Source organism: Eulemur rufifrons, chromosome 6, assembly GCF_041146395.1.
Source record: "Eulemur rufifrons isolate Redbay chromosome 6, OSU_ERuf_1, whole genome shotgun sequence".
Lineage (NCBI taxonomy): Eukaryota > Metazoa > Chordata > Mammalia > Primates > Lemuridae > Eulemur > Eulemur rufifrons.
Genome location: NC_090988.1, coordinates 91,971,221 through 91,989,107, shown reverse-complemented (window position 1 = coordinate 91,989,107; position 17,887 = coordinate 91,971,221). Strand labels below are relative to the sequence as shown.

The 17,887-nt window shown below is 34.3% G+C and overlaps 2 protein-coding genes across 2 annotated transcripts; both read right to left on the bottom strand.

The window, feature by feature from the left end:
• Positions 1-9,808: 9,808 nt before the first annotated feature.
• LOC138384484 (olfactory receptor 5AL1) lies at positions 9,809-10,789 on the bottom strand. Its single transcript, XM_069469992.1, has one exon. It carries the CDS (start codon positions 10,748-10,750, stop codon positions 9,809-9,811), a length of 942 nt encoding a protein of 313 aa, XP_069326093.1. The 5' UTR covers positions 10,751-10,789.
• Positions 10,790-16,910: 6,121 nt separating this feature from the next.
• Positions 16,911-17,887, bottom strand: LOC138384972 (olfactory receptor 5AL1-like). Its single transcript, XM_069470611.1, has one exon. It carries the CDS (start codon positions 17,850-17,852, stop codon positions 16,911-16,913), a length of 942 nt encoding a protein of 313 aa, XP_069326712.1. The 5' UTR covers positions 17,853-17,887.

Sequence of the window (17,887 nt, the reverse complement as noted above, 5' to 3'; positions counted from 1 at the left end):
TGATTCTTAATCCCTTAATGCCTACCTTAAATCCATCATTCTATGCACTCTGACTCAGACACTCCAGGGCACTCCAGCCTTAAGTATTTGCACTTGTTTTCTCTCCCTGGATGGCCTTTTCCCAGGTATCGCTATGCCCTGCTCTCTCACCTCCTGATACTTCCATGGTTGTGATGTGTGAGAACACGGGAGCCAGACTACATGGGTCCAAATCTGGTCCTACCATTATGTTTTATAATAACATGGTCACATAACGTATCTGTGCCTGTTTTCCTCATCTTTAAAACAGGAATAGAAATAGTAACTGCCTTAAGTGCTGCTTTGAGGATTGAGTTAAAGTGTGTGAAATTCTAGAATTGTGTCATATGAGCATTAATTACTACTAGCACCATATTCCTTTCCTGATTTGCTTTGTTTTCCTTCTATATCATTTATTTTATTATGTTATGTTTAGGTGGTTAGCTTGTTTGTTATCTATTTCCTGGGCAAATAGATAGATATGATCAATTATGAAGAAAAATTTTGTGATTCTATGAGAACACGTAAGAGAAGAACCTGGTCTAAAATGTACATCAGTATCCTTCAGTTGAGATGTGATTATGAGTAGGAGTTAACAAAAAAATAATGAAATTATTTGAAATATTCCTACAAACCTGATTTGTTTCTCTGATTTCTATAATGTACCATTAACAGAGCACTTTTTTCCCCACTCTTCCTTCACAGTGTTACGATTATTATAAATTGAAAATGTCTCACTATGTGGTGACATATTTCCTCACTTAATATTCTGTTCTATCAACATATGATAGTCAAAGTCACCCATTATTTTTTTCTAAATAAATATATGTGTATATACATTGACACATACACCCATACATATGTTCATGTGTATGTGTACATATGTAATTTTAGAGTCTCTCTGTTGTTTGCTAAAAGAAAACCCATTGGTATTTTGATCATAATTGCATCATGTTTATAAATTAAGCTGAGGGTAGAACCGACATAGTTATATATTAGATATGCTTCTCCATGAAATATATGGTTTCTTTATTATTTATGAATTTTCAAATGTCCCACACTAAACTTTTTAATATTAATATGTCTTTTTATCAGTCCTACATTTTATTATAACAATCTTATTTTTTACCCTTATTATAGCCAAAAATATTTTTGTAATAGATAATGATGCACAATTAAACTGCTATTTCATGTATATATGTATGTGTGTATATATGTGTATATATACTTTTGTAACTAGGCACATTAATAACGTTTTAGTAATTTTTAAAGTTTTTATTGGCTTTTCTATCATATCACCCAGAAATAATGGAATGTTTCTCTCCTGTTTGTTGATACTTAAGTCTTTCATTTGTCTTGTTACCTTTATTGTATTTTGGCCTCTTTCTTCCTATTCTGTTTTCCCTGCTGCCTCCCATCCTCATGAGGATCCCTAGGGTAGAATTTTAGGAAAAAAAAATAATGATGATAACAAGAATCACTCTATTTCCTGATTTTAATTAAGGTGTTTCTATTATTTCTTTCTTTCTTTTCTTTTTTTAAATTTCAGAATATTATGGGGATAATGCCTATTGATTAGTGGCAAATCTTTATTGTTATATTAATATTCTCATTGTTGCTTTCCTAGGAGCTTTAGTTATGAAGAGAAGTTAATTTTTATCAAATATTTTCAAAAATTCATTGAGAGACCAATGCATTATTTTCTTTTGTGCTGTTAATTTTTTGAGTTATACCAATAAATTCAAACAATGAAATAAAATTATTAATTAGAATGAAATGTCAGGCATATAGATATAATATCTTGAACATAAATTTAGGCTTTTTTACGATTTAATTCTAGCAGATAGCATTCTTAATGTTGATTGTTTTCCTTTGACAATATCCTTTCTACTCATACTACATAAGCATTGTTGAAAATGAGTCATTTTTGCTAGTGTGAACCACTGCTAATATATAGGCAGTGTACTTGGACACTGTTCTAAGAGCTTTTCATGAAATATATCAACTGATCCTTTATAACAATCTCTGTTTTTGGTTATAATACATAACTTGGTTTTTTTTTTTTTGTTGTTCTCTATTTACATGTGAAGAAAAAAAGGCTCAGTAGACGGAAAAATAGGTGCCCAATGTCACACAAGTTTGAAACAGAGAATACAGTTCTCTCCTTGTCAACTCCCACAGCAATCACATCAACCTCTTAACCATTTATTATACAGACTTCTATTTATTGACATTAATTTTTCCCTTTATTTCTAATTCCAAAATAAATTTACCAGAGCCTTTTCTTTCTTTTTCCAATTTTTGGTACTTAATTTCTAATGTGCCTAATGTTATTTTTTCTTGTTTCATTACAAAAGTGTGGAAGGGTGTATGGCTGTGCATGAATAATCCTCTGCATATGACTTCATTTGTAAACATATACTCACACACCCAAAATTATTTCCTTGGTAATTTAAACTGCAAATTTAATATTTTCCTTTAAGTAAGTTCATTTTAGTAGTTTTCACTAGAGTGACTTATTTTGATATCTTTTGATATAATTTTTGCTTTGCTATGGGATTTTTGTAGCCTGCCATATTTCTAGAAAATAATAAAACCATAGTCATAAGCATTTTATCTTAGTTCAGATCATAATCCATACCCTCAAAATATGCAGAAACCAATAGTCTGCCGAATTGTTGTAGCTCATAGGCCATCACCCCCATCCAAATCCTGTAGACATGGTGTATGCTATCTCATATTGTTAGCATGTACACTTCCTCATTTGATATTTATGTTCTATCTACACATGAGTAGGGCTTGAACTTGCCGTCTGTGTTAGATATCTTTGTTCAGGGAAAAATGAAACATCCTTTAGTTTTCTTTCATGCATTCTGGTAGGGCCCTCTAGTCATAGTACATGTCAAAACTTTCAATTGTAATAAAAGTTGTAGTTTACCATTGAATTTGAAAACTATTAATCAGTGATTATATGCCCAAGTTATTTGATACAGATTAATGTGGAGAATCTCACCACACAATTTAGGAGTTCCCAAATACCTGTTGCCTTCCCATACTATACAATGTAAACGGAGTTAGTTTACCAATTCTAGTTCTCGTCAGGCCTCAAAAATTCAGAGTATCTGGGAAAATGAAAAACAAATGTGAATTTCTGTAATTACCATTCTTCCTCTGCTGATTTTAATTAAATAACTGCTTATCATTAAGTAAAGAGAAATGAAGTCAGAGTTTGCTTAAGCACTGATGATGGAACTGTCTCTCTGGGTCTTATTATGATACAAAACTCTTCATTGCAAACAGAATTCCCTACTGTAATTGCTAGAAAAAGTGTATTTACTTACTAGTCAGTTTCCAGGGGCCTTATTAAAATGACTGGTTTCTCTACTTCTTTATGGGCACACATAAACTGAAATCAAGGTCAAAAGACACTAAGTTTAGACTTTTTATTAAGAATAATGAATATGCAATTTAGTTTGAGTGTGTTGAGATAATTATCTGATTCCTCAGGGGTGGCCATTTCCTCCACCTTGAAACACCTTCCTGTGGGAGACAAGGCGGTTTAGTGGGAAGAAAGGAGGATTTGGAGACAAACTTAGGTTTGCACCCAGGCTCTTCTTCTCACCCGTGCACTTTTGGGAAGGGTACAAACTCTGAGCCTCAATTAGGAAATGGGAATACTACTTACAGCAGAGGGCTATTTATGAGGAGTAAACTTGCAATGAATATAAAATTACTTTGAAAATTACAAATTAATGATAACACCAACAATAATGTGTCTAACATTTATTCATTGCTTATTATGTCCTAGGCAAGCTCTAAATATGTCTATATACATTATGTTATTCATCCTTATCAGAACATCATGTTGTAGGCAAAATGATCCCATGTTTCACATAAGAAAAGAGAGGCTCGGTTATTTTAAATAATTTGCATCAAGCCACAGCTAATAAATATGTTAGTAAGAATCCATATTCAAGGTGTAACTGTAGAATGGATATTCTTAAGTACTCTGTGCTTTCTCTCTCTATATATATTTTTTTTTCAAAAGTTTTTCTAAGATACTCAAGCATATATTACAACATTGTTCCTTTCAGTAATAAATCTGGTATGCTCATGTTATTTATAGTCATAGGATGAATATTGTATTAGACAGATAGATAATACATACATACATACATACATACAACAAGGATTCTCTGCTTGGCTAACTTTAGTGTGGCTCCTAAGCCTTCTCCTAAGCTTATCTGTGTACTTCCTTGTAAAATCTAATTTTGGCAAAGAACCCTGCTAAGCTGGTTTAGAGAAAAGCCCTCACCCATGATATCTGCTCACCCTCACTATCTGATCAGGTTCCTCACCCTCCCTCATCCTCCAAGTGATGTCTGGTGACCCTGGCCTGTCTTCAGCAAAATTCTTGTTAGGTTGGTTTAGCCAGATTTCCCCTAAACAGTTATATTTCCTCTTAGTCATTTTCCATCCACTGATTCCCATGTATCCCTTGGCTATATCCCACTTGCCCAAACTGTATTCAAAGTTGAGTCAAAATCTCTCCCACTGCCAGACCCCATTGCCGTGGGCCCCATACCTATCACGGTGGTCTTACGTAAAGTCTGCCTTATTGTATTTTCACAAGTATCATTGCTCAATTTTTTTTCTTTAACACATACACACACTTATGCATATATCACTAAATTATTTGATGGTTGGTATATTTGAAGTATAGTTCTTTCAGGAATACAGAGAATTAAAAGGAATTTTTTAAAACTCCAATATAATTTGTCCAGCTCATCTTACTTTGAGAGAAACATGAAATAACACAGCTTTCCTATAACTCTACAGGATCAAGTTTACATCCAAAGGGACCTAGGTACTAATAACTAAGCAAAATAACTTCAGAATGAGCTCGTTGGGAGCCAATATCATTGCTAAGCAAGTGAGTCAGATGGAATCTGTATTTGGAGCCAACAGCCTACCCTCCACCTGTATCCCAGCTCCCCATTAGAAACCTCTCTCCTTGGTGAGCCGTGGTATTAAATGGAATCAGACTGTATCCTAACTGCAGTTTATACCTTCATACTCTCTGCTTTTTAGAAGTTTCTAAAGTATATCTCTACAAGTAGAATACTACTTTATCAATTCTCAGTGTGCTTCTGTGCTCTCTCTCTCCATCTCTCTCCCCCACCTCCCACACACACCACTTAAATGACCTCATGCTAAGGTAACCAGACAATACCTGAGAAATGACCTTCCTTCCTTCAGTAGCACCGACAAAAGAGAGTTGTTACTCAATGACTGATGGAGGAGAGAAATGGGAAGGTGAGATTTCCCATTGAAAATTCTCTTATGAAAGTTGTTCACCAATAAATGCTGGTAACAAACTTTTAAAAAAATCCTTGGTTAGCCTTTGGAAACATTGAAAATAAATTAAAATCATCCCTCTTAAATAAAGAATGCATACCCACTATAATTTTTTGAATCCTGAAATAAAGTAGAAACCTATTGGTATATCGTTTATCTAACATCACTTCTCAGAAAAAGCATTTGGGCCTAACCAGGGCTCTAAGGCAATCTGACTCAAGCCAGTGCTTCCAGCCCTTTTTCATGTCACGTCATGTCATTTCCATTTGTTTTGAGACACAGAGGGAACATCTGATGGCTGAAGTCACCGGGTCTGGACACCTGCAGTACACTGGTGGTACACAGGCTGTACACAGCCCGGTTGGTAAGCCCTGGTAGAGAAACCAAGCTTGGTGCAGCCCTGGAATGAAGGATGCTCAACTGGAAAAGCCCTGAAAACCCTGATAAAGCACAAGGCAGGGCCTGTGAATAAATCAGAAATGTCTTGATCAATAGAGCAGTGGAGAGAAGAAAGTGGGTCCCCAATGACCATTTGCTTTTACCCAACATCATTCACTCTCCATGTATATTTAAATAAATATTTGTATTTTTCACCCTTCAGTCTGTGATCTCTACGATGTTTTCATATCTGAATATAGAATAAAAAGGCTGCTAAAAAAAGTAGAACATAAATAAGCTTTAGCAGTGTCTAAGATTAGTGAAGAACATGCCTGATTTCAGTAAGATTTGGCCCCAAATTTGAGTTTTGTTAATCCTTGTTTTTGTGATACATAAAGCTCAAATTACTTATAAAATAAGAAATATGCTCCTATCACAAGCTAGGGTGTCAGCATTTACATAGGAATACGTATAAAGACCTTGGCACAATGGCTGGCACCTAAAAGAGCCAGGAGGAATATCACCTTTATTATCATCGATGATGAGAACTATCCCTAATGTATTTTCTTGTAAACAAAGATTATTTTTTCATCTACATATGATTAGTGGTGTACCTTGAATAAAATTATAAGCAATTGTTTTTGCATGTCAGCATTAAAAGGTTTATACTTTGTAGTGGATTTTCTTTGCCTTAGTCATTTTTCAATTCTTTTTAGCTTGAGTGGACTCCATTGTCCTCAAAAGAACAGTGTCTTCACTGTATAACTTCTTTTTAAATGTTATAATTTAATAAAAAAGTCATCTACTTTTAAAATTTCTGGCAATAATAATAAAATATAAATAAAATAAATTTATAAAATAAAATTTAATGATTATAACAATATAAACAGCTGACATTTATAGACTATTTGCTATTGTTTGACTTTATCCTAAGTATTTAACATTTATCAACTCATTTAATCTTTTTATCTATACTTACTTAGTAATCACACTGATTATTTATAAATTTGTAAATGTAAAAAGTGAAATACAAGGAAGATAAGTAACTTGTCTTTACCCCTTTCTACTCCCCCCAAAAAGGATAACTTAAAAATGTGAGAAGTTAAAATTCTTGGAAAATGTACTTTAATTGCAAAATCAATTGTTTCAGAGGCACAAGACTTCAGGAATACATGTAGACTGTAAATATTCTGACGAATTTAAAACATTTTGTAAGCTTTCTTATACTTCCCTCATATTCCCTTAAATACATTTCTTAAGTGTTATTTCAGAGGAACTGAAGTGTGTGTATGTGTGTGTGTGTGACGTATGTGTGTGTGTGTGTGTATATATATATTTTTTAATAAATGTTAATGTGTCTATTTAAGGTATTCAACATGATGTTGGGAGACACATAGATACATACACATATCACAGTTTCTTTATCCATTCATTTATGGACAGACACCTTTGTTGTTTCCATATCTTGTTTTATTGTGAGTAATACTGCAGTGAACAAGATTGCAGGGATGTACACAAGGTGGAGATTTCATTTCCTTTGGGTATATACACAGAATAGGGACCACTGAGTCATATGGTAATTCTATCAATAATTTTAATTTCCTTAGGAGCCTCCATACTGTTTTCCATAATGGCTTCACCAACCTACATTCTGGCCAGCAGGGTACAAGTATTCCCTTTTCTCCAGGCCCTCGCCAACACTTACCTCTTGTCTTTTTGACAATAGCTATCCTAATGGGTGAAAGATCATATCTAATAGTGGTTTTGATTTGCATTTCCCTGATAAATGTCTACTCAGGTTCTTTGTTCATTTTTAATTGGATTACACATTTTTCGACCATTGAGTTGTATGAGTTCTTTATATATTTTGAGTATTAACCCCTTGTCAGATATATGATTCACAAGTGCTTTTTTCCCAACCCGTAGGCCACTGTTTCATTTTGTTGATTGTTTCCTCTATTTTGACCTCATCAAAATAATATTAGAGTATAATCTATGAAAAAGAACCACTGCTACTGATGTATTTATAGACTATGTATTTTTCCTTAGGTCTTCCTTTTGACAAGTGACTTGGTCTGTAAGTAATTAAATTAAGAATAAGATGTTGATTTTTTTTATGTAAGTATTCACACATGTTTAGGACAACTAGAAAACATTTCTCCTAAGAGTCTCATTTTTAGACGAGAAAATTGAGCCTAAAATTTGTTAAGGATCCTTTCTAGAGTTTCTAAACCAGGCCAGCTGTATAAGAGCAAATGGAACCTAGTGATCAAAGTGTCGAAGTGAAATGTAGTTATGTTTCATAGGAATAGCTAAGAATCTGGCTTTTGGGGATTTTAGGGGATTCTCAGAAACATTTGTAGTTAACATCGCTGATAGCAAAGGGATGAAAAAAGACTGAAAGTTCTATGTTGTATATGTGGTGACCTTTCCCTTTATTTTCTTTTTTAGAATACATGAGCAAAAGTGGGATCTATTTTCTATGCCAGACTCAGGCTGACATAACTTCCTCTGGATTTTTAAAACTTCGAAATGATTTTAATATAAATTTAGCTTTGGGGTGACTTTTTTATCAATCACCCTTTAATTTCTTTTTTTAAATTCCAATGTTGTACAACTGTAGTTGAAAGTATGACAGTCATTAAAAATTAAGCCTTATGGTTGAACAAAATTCAACTCAAATCATTTCTTCCAGTTTTTAGATATGTATATGTTATCAAATTACATAAACTGTTTTAATTTTTAAAATTTTGAAATACCCATCTCAATTGGAAGTTATGAAAATTAACAGAGACAATCCGTTTAAAACACTCACCCAGCACTTGACATATAAAAAGTATTCGGTAGAGGGTGGCTTATTCTTTCTTTGAAAAGTTTGGAAATAAATAAATTAATAATTTATTAATGTAATCTTTGCTAAATGAAATAAAAGTGGCTCCATTTTTTTAAAGAAAAGATATGCATATTTTAAGTAACAGGTATGAAGAAACCAAAAAATCAATTTAAAATATGTTCATCAATGCACAACACAAAGAAATTTAAAAGAAATAAATTGCTTAAAAGATTGTAATAAAATAACTCAGTTTTCATACTTTCATTTTGTTGATTTTAAAATGAAGACTATCATGTTGCTATTTTAAAAGAAGTTATTACCCCATTACCTAAGACCAAATGAAAGAAACCATTTATACAATAACAATGTTAATAATTAAGTGTAAAACCCACCATTTGTGAAGTATCAACTATGTGCTAGAAACTGTGCGATGCCCTTTATATATATATAATTTTATTAATCCTCATAGTCAGTCCAGGAGATGGAAACTATTACTGCATTTTGCAGATGAGGAAACTAAGATACTGAAATTTACTCATGATAACAGCTATCCATTGGAAAAGCTAAAATTGTTAGCCAAACTTTTTGAAGAGTTCATTTCCTAACCTTGCACTTATCTAGAAGAGGTAGTGCATTACAAGGATGTGAAGTGGCTCTAGTGATCTAAACTGATACAGCATCCATGCTGCTAAATATTCAATGTCAAGGTAACTCTGCTAATACTATCCTTCTCAGCAGAATGCACAGAAAGTGGAGTACTAGGGAAATTATCCAGTGTCATAAAACAAGAAAATCCTTGCTATTAAACTTTGACATGTTCTCCAGATGACCTATGTAGCAAATTTGAACTATTATATATGCCTCTATATATATATATATATATCATGATGTTGAACAATTTCAAAGTAACCTACATTTCTCAATATCACACAGAGTTTATATAAAACTGCTATTTCCCATTACTGCTTTGTCAATTATTGATGAAGATGTTATGCTAAAGAGGATTAAGATCTCTTACTCTCTTTTTCTACTTTTACAATTCACTGACTCAAAATTTACGAAATGCCTTTTATATGGAAACCACTGAGAAAGAAATAGTAGATGAGACACACACTAAGTCTGAGCACTGAGAGTGAGGAACTGGCTCTATCATTTACCAGCATTGTGACTCTGAGTAAGACACAACTTAAAGCTTCTGATCTCTGCCCAGTGATTTTTAGGTTATTTGATAACCAAACACAGCTTTTCTATAATTCTCTTTAGTGCATTTTTTACCTCCTGATTTCTCAAGCTATAGATCATTGGGTTTAACATGGGAATCACCACCACATAAAACACCGAAGCAAATTTATCTAAATTCAGAGAATGGCTTGATTTGGGCTGCAGGTACATAAAAATGACTGTTCCATAAAATATTGTGATGGAGGTCAGATGGGAAGCACAGGTAGAAAACGCTTTCTGTCTTCCTTCAGCAGAATGAATCCTCAGGATGGCAAAGAAGATGAAGACATAAGAAATTAGCACAATCACTAGAGAGCAAAGAGTATTGAACCCGGCAATGATTACCAGCATCAGCTCTTTGACGTGAGTGTCCGAACAGGCCAGCTCGAGTAGAGGAACATCATCACAGTAGAAATGGTTGACCACGTTGGAGTTACAAAAAGACAAGCGGAATGTCGCCACTGTCTGTACAAGACCCACAGTGAATCCGTAAATGTATGTGCTAGCAATCATTCGAATACAGACTTTCCTGGGCATTAGAATGACATAAAGTAAAGGGTTGCAGATGGCAACATACCGATCATATGCCATGATTGAGAGCAAATACAACTCACAAACTACAAATGTGATGAAGCAGCATAACTGAATAGCACATGAATAAAATGCTATACTTTTAACATCACACAGAAAATTCACCAAGGTGTTTGGGGTGACAGATGAAGTAAAAGAAAAATCAACAAAAGCCAGATGGCTGAGGAAAAAATACATGGGTGTGTGAAGCTGAGGACTGACTTGGATTAGCACAATCAGTCCAAGATTACCCATGACACTGGCTAAGTAAACTGCTAGGAATACACCAAAGAGAATGGCTTCAAGCTCTGCATTTTCTGTGAGCCCTAAAAGGATAAACTCAGACACTTCTGAATGATTGCTTTTGGACATGGAGTACGTATAAAAGTTCTCTACAATAAAACCCTCCAGAGCACACGTTCTGAGTAATCTTGATCCTGTCGGCAATGATCAAGATGTTAGGAGATGGTTCTGACCCACCATGATCTCATGTTGAACCCATTCAAAGGGGCATCATATGTTAGTTCTGCTTTCAGAATAAAGTGATTTGTCCCAGGTAGAAATTCCAAATCATGCAACTCTGTGGGGATTTGTGAAGACAAAAAGATAATATTTTAAAGCTTTACATAATTGAATGATCTATGTCATATCTATTTAAATAAGATAAATAAAGATTGAGAGTTGTTTGAACACAGATAAAAAGTGTTTTAAAATTATTGGATTGCTTTAAACAAAATGATATAAGTGCTTCTTGAAATATTTAATTAATAGAAAATAAGGATTTTTAAAAAAATGATTCCAGAAAGTCATGTGAAAGGTCTTAGATAAAATTTGGGGTGCTGGTGATTTCTATTCCAAGCTTTCAGAATAATTTTTTATTTTCATATTTTTTTCTTTTCTATAGCAATGATTTCTAGTTTTCCTTCAATTGTTATGTAGTATTTGTGAATTAAAGAGAAAATATGTTTAGAAATGTCAATAGCGTTGCTTTTTTTGAAATATGCATAACTGGGTTAAAAGAACATTAAATGATTCAGAAAACACATTTGTCTTGTATCTCCAAACATCCAAATGCAAATTAGGAGAAGAAAAAGATTTTAAGATGTCTGTGTAGAAGTACAAATTGGTTGCTAGCTAATTGAAAAGTAGCAACATTTAATAATCTTCACTTAAGCAGAGAAGGTGTAAATTTGGTTTTCTTTTCTCCCTATTCTGTTTCAGACTATCTCTACATCACCCTATAGATTGTTGGTATGACTCTCTTCTTCATTTTCACATAGAGAAACTGAGGCTGAGAGCCTAAGCCTTCTTCATGCTTCATGACTAGCATAGAGTGAAGCAGGATAACCTGCTAACTAGTCCTTGATTCCCTAACCTCAGTTTGTAGTTGATGCAATGATGTTTCAGAAAAGCAAGCATTTCCCCATCAACCAGAGACCAAGGCAACTTTGAAAAGGCAGTCTATGAGTCCGTTCATACCCAGTGCCTAGAGCAGTGCCCATCTGATACTGTGTGCCAGATAAGTCACTTTTTGCTCTTGATACTATCAACATAATTTATATTGAGCCTTCCTCTGAAGAAAGCTGTGTGTCCTCCCATCATACTGATTACTGTAGAATCTTAATCTCTCTCTTTTTTTTTGCCATATTTTGAAGCATCTTTCCACTACCTCACTAGCTTGTGATCTCTTATCCTGTAGTCCCCAACTCCTGGGCTGCAAAGCTCTGCTCCACTCCCCTCACCCCCTTCCACCCCATCCCTCCACTCTTTTCCTTGGAAAAATTGTCTTTCATGGAAGTTAGGAGGGGGGGAGGGTGAACAATAGGAGGTGAGCAGGCAGTAAGGGAGTGATATTTACAGTATTTACAGCCCCTCCCCATCTCTCTCATCACCACCGGAGTTCTGCCTCCCCCCATCCCCACCGTGTCCGTGGAAAAATCGTGTTACATGAAACTGGTCCCTGGTGCCAAAAAGGTTGGGAACTGCTGCTAATCCTCACCTTCCTGGCTCTTATTCTTTTCAGTACTTACGTTGCTGTGCTGAAACGGAACGTGTATTTGCTCTGATATTATCAAACTCTCCAAAATCTTCAATTATTCTATTCTTTTTTTTTTTCTTAAACTGAAACTTGACTACTCTTTGAAAACCTGCTTCTCTCCAGACCACTTCCATGCTAAATCTGAAATTCCCCACATATTTCAAAACTGGCAGGTGAGATAAGGCATTGCTGATGTTTGGAGCATTGTTCCATATTCATTATTACATCTTGCATTTGTGTAAACTTCCCTGATACTTTGACACTTATACATTTATATACTTTGTAACATATATTTCCAGGTCAGTCCTTATTTATTGAAAACTTTGGTGCCAAGATCACTCTACCCTTCTTGCACAAATTTGGCATCATTTTCCATACACACCACACATTCAATATATGGCTTTTCAGATTCTTGATACTTGAAACCAGCACCATTCCACCTAAGCTTCCCACTCCCATGGCTCCATCTTGAATATCATTTTATCTGGAAATTGATCAAAGGCTAGATATCCAAAATTGAAACATTATCTTACGATTGCAGCAACCCTCTGCCCTTTCCTATTTGCCTCAGTTATGACATTACAGCTTTTCATTTATTCATACATATCACTATTCCTTAAACCTCATTAATTATTCCTTATGTATTTTTTACCATATTTAATCGAGTCTCCACTATACAGGTTGGGCTCTATCATTTATTACTATGACTTCTCTTTCCAACATCCAAAATTTCCTTGTCTTATTTACTTCTAAATATAACAAAATGTGGGTATTTTGAAATGGTCTCTTTGCAACTGAATCTGAACTACCAAGAACAATTTCTAGGCAAAAGTGAGGTGTTATAAACTTACCACATTCAAAATCAGCTGGTCATTTACTTGACCTGCTTTCTCCTGAACTAAAGTTCTGTCTGCTAGTCTTTATGTAGCTATTTCAGAACCTTTGGATTCCTTCATAGTCCCTCATATAACCTCCACCACTTACTCTAAGTAGATGCTACAATTTCTGACCATACTGGAGGAGTCAAAGTAATAAAATAGAGTAATAGAGAATAGAGAAATTTCTCAATTTCTCGTCACTAGTTGCCCAAAACTTCCTGCTTCCACATTTATCTTTTCCATTTTTTTTTTTTTTTTTTTGGTGGGGGGCTGGGGAAGTGTCCTATTTCTAACACCTAGACTTATATTTTGGTTCTCGTTCTTTCTTTTTTCCCAATCTTCCTTCTTTGCTAATTTATTAAATCTTTCCTATCAACCTTCTATTCCTCTACCTTGATCCCTTTATTCTCCTATTCTTCTCTTCATTCTTTCAGTACCAGACCTCTTGGCAAAGTGACTTATGCTCACTTCATCCTTCACCTTTATGTTGTAAACTCTTATATTCTGATATTTTTCTCAGTATTGTAATGAAATTACTTTCTCCAAGTTCACCAACATTTTCTTTCATCCAAAATCAAGTGAAGATTTTTTATTTGACTTCTCTATAGCATTGGATACCATTGATATTGACTTTCACCATGAGAATCATTATTTTATTGGTTTACAAGTCATCAGAATCTCTGGGTTTTCCTGTCTTTCTGTCCACTTTTACTTTACTTAATGGTTTTGCTTTTGTTTGTGCCTTAAATAACACTATTACTTTAGAATTCTTTCCTAAGGCAACTCATGCTATTTTTGCACATTCATGTTGGGAGCTGTCATCTAATGCTAGCAGTATCATTGTCACTTATATGCTGGTGATGCAAATGTCTAAATTCTAGGCCAGATTTCTCCTCTCCAGGTACACATATCTAGTTGCTACCCAGGCAACTGCAATTATATATTCCGGAGATACCCAAACTTAACAAATTCAAAGAGAATTCATTATTCAAAAGTTATCCTATTCCAACCATATGCCTTAGAGTAAATATTTTATAACTCAGTGAATAGTGCAATCTTCTTTGCAGTTATCGAGGTGAAAAAGTAAAAGGGAAACATATTTCATGTATCTCCCTAACTTTGACTATCATACAAGTGAACACTACAGATTATTTAACCTATTTTTTCACCTCTACCGTACTTCTCCCACCATTTATATTTTATTTATTTAGGCTTCAATTTACAGCTCTCTGCATCATTGCATCTAATTGCCATCTTCCCATCAGTTTGCCACTCTCTCTGTGCAGGTGGCATTTTGAGTGTACTTTCTAACATGCAAATCTCAGCTTGTGGTTTCCCATTAGTCTGAGATAGAGTCCAAATTTCTTATTGTGTTTAATTTCTTAATGTGGTTAATTAAACCTTAATAAACAAGCCCTTCTTTGGAGACTAATCTAATTCCTTACACTACTCTTCATGTAATCTCCATGCAACAGTCATACTGCATACTATCAGTCTCTCAGATGTGACCATAGGTTTTGTACATAGTTTGGACAGAATATTTCTTCCTTTCTATTCACCCCTCTGGTTGGTGACTACGTTTCTAATTATCCTTCAGCTATGAGGTGACATTTCACTTTCTTCTATGGGTGTTTCTCTCAATTTTATCTCCCAGTTATATACAACAGTTTAGTCACTTGTTAATTTGTCTGGAAGCTACTTTAAATTTCAAATTCTTGGTAAGCAAACATGGTTCTATTTTTTCCCCAGTATTAGCAGGACTCAGAAATTTAGACACTCCAAATAGACCAGTAGAATAAACAATTGAATACAATTTGTCCTACTCCAAACTCTATTTTTCTACCTTGATTACCTTGATTTTTTTCCTACTGTACATCACTTTTGAGTAATCCACAATAAAACCAAAAGAACAAAATACATCTTGAGGCACACTTGGTGAATGCCAATAATTCTTAACATTATTTAAGTATTGTGAGTATATTTTGCATGATGTGTTGGTCCCTTTAGAATATTTTAATTTAATTGCAGCAATTTAAACAATTAGAAAACAAAAATATGTTGATGCTTCACAAGCATGAGCAATTATGCCATAGATGATCTTTTGAGACTTAATTTGTTTAATGTGCAAAAACATAATAAACACTTTAATGGCAGATCACTTTGCTGACGTAAAGTATAATAGAGAATTTATAACTGATAAGAAAGATTGTTTTAACATATAGGAAACAACTCAAAATGTTTAACTAATTTTGATTTACTTTTTATACTTTAGCATAGATTTTATTATATTTATGAATTTTAGTAAGAGGTCATGATATGCATTAGATCAAAGTAAATTAACTTGTGATTGAACTTTGAAAACTACCAAGTAATGATTTGGATTTCACCAAAGATCCAACTCTATATCTGAAACTCAATAATCTGTCGAGCAGTAAGCAAACAATAATTAAGCCATGGATTCCTTATCAGTCTGGAGGAATGTTTAGTTAATTCTCAGAAAATTGGTGTCTGAAAGTTCTGTTCAAAGAGGAAAATGATTTAAAATGAACTTTATTTTGTTTCCTAAATGCTGTTATTTAAAGATGTGAAAATCACAGAGAAATTAACACTCCATCTCTTCAACCACTCTAACAATCTCTGTTCATTTGTATTCCACACACCCACATAAGTTGAGTGATAAGTAGAAAGACAAACAGATAGAAGAATTATAGGCAACCATTTATTTTTACAAAAAAAAAAGAAAGAAAAAAAATTTAAGGAAAAAGCAATTCAGTTGTATTAAATGTAAATATTTTACCCTAGCATCACTGTTAGGGGAATTTAGGGGTGCCAAGACACAATGGGGCCAGGAAAAGTATAAGTGAAGCACAGGAACTCAGGCAATTTGTTAAGAACATCTACATCCAGTGATACCTATTAATGGGCAACTGTAAAACCCATAAATTAACAAGGACAAGACAATTAGCTCATCAGTCACCTTGTGGAATAACGTTTGTGTCACTACTCAGAATCAATCAGTCCAGCAAAAGCGCTGGCTGAATGTAAGGGCCATCTAGAAGAGGTAATGCTTGAATGGTCATGTTAAAATAGTCACTCAAATAAATAGAGGCATTTTAAAGTGAAGGAGTAACCTAACTTATACAGCATTTTCAAACCAAAACCTTTCAACCAAGCACCTTGCTATTTTTCCCTAGTTCAGCTGTGGAAGCAAATCTTACAGGGTATCTTCAATATTATATGCAATAATAATGATTTATGTACCCTAAGATAACCTAAAATTATTAATATCATAGTGAAATAAGATAAACTCATGATTTCAAGGTGCTTTATACATCTCTATTTATTGTTGAAGGAACTCATTGTTAAATTGAACAGATAATTATTATTTTTCTTTTAGTATTCAACATTTAAACAAAGGGACATTTATAAGATGCCTACCATGTGTAAGCCAAAGCAATAAAAATGTTAGTAGCTATTTTCAAGGAAATAGATATCAGAAAGATTAGTGCCAGAAGCCAGAGACTCCTACACATATTAGCACTGTACAATTGGAAAAGCCTTGATTCAAAATTTCCTAACCCTATATCCAGTATTTCTTTAGTAACAACAAAATTTACTACTGATTAGGACAATACAATTTTTCAACAATTTTTTTCATAGCATTTTTTACCTCTTGATTCCTTAAGCTGTAGATCAACGGGTTTAGCATGGGAATTACCACTGCATAGAATACTGAGGCAAATTTGTCTTTATCTAGTGAATGGCTTGACTTTGGTTGTAGGTAGATAAAACTGAGGGTCCCATAATATAGAGTAATAGAAAACACGTGAGAAGCGCAGGTAGAAAAAGCTTTCTGTCTTCCTGCAGCAGAGTGGATCCTTAGGATAGCAAAGACAATGAATATATAGGAGAGGAGAACAACGATAAGAGAACAAAAAACATTGAATCCAGCAATGATGAACAACATCAATTCCTTGACATGTGTGTCAGAACAAGCCAGAGCAATCAAGGGGACATCATCACAGTAGAAGTGGTTGACCACATTAGAGTCACAGAAAGACATGTGGAATGTAGCCATTGCTTGTATGAGCCCCACAGTGAATCCATAAATATATGAGCTAGTAACCATCTGAATGCAGAGTCTCCTAGGCATGAGAACTACATAGAGTAAAGGGTTGCAGATGGCAACATACCGATCATATGCCATGATTGAAAGCATTGATAATTCCCAAACTGAAAATGTGATAAAGCAACACACTTGAGTGGCACACGCATAAAATGGTATGCTTTTAATTTCACGCAAAGCATTCACGAGGGTGTTTGGGGTGATGGCGGAAGTACCATAAAAATCAACAAAAGCCAGGTGGCTGAGGAAAAAATACATAGGTGTGCGAAGCTGAGGACTGATTTGGATTAGCACAATCAAGCCAAGATTGCCCATCACAGTAACGAAGTAAATCAGTAGGAATACGCCAAAGAGTATGGCTTGAAGAGCCGGGTTATCTGTGAGCCCCAAAAGGATGAACTCAGTCACTGCTGAATGATTGCCTTTTGCCATGTAATAGTATAGGATTCTTCTAAAGTGAGCTCCAG

Excerpts from the sequence above, each read along its gene's own strand:
- LOC138384484 (XM_069469992.1), bottom strand. The coding sequence starts at position 10,750 with ATGTCCAAAAGCAATCATTCAGAAGTGTCTGAGTTTATCCTTTTAGGG.
- LOC138384972 (XM_069470611.1), bottom strand. The coding sequence starts at position 17,852 with ATGGCAAAAGGCAATCATTCAGCAGTGACTGAGTTCATCCTTTTGGGG.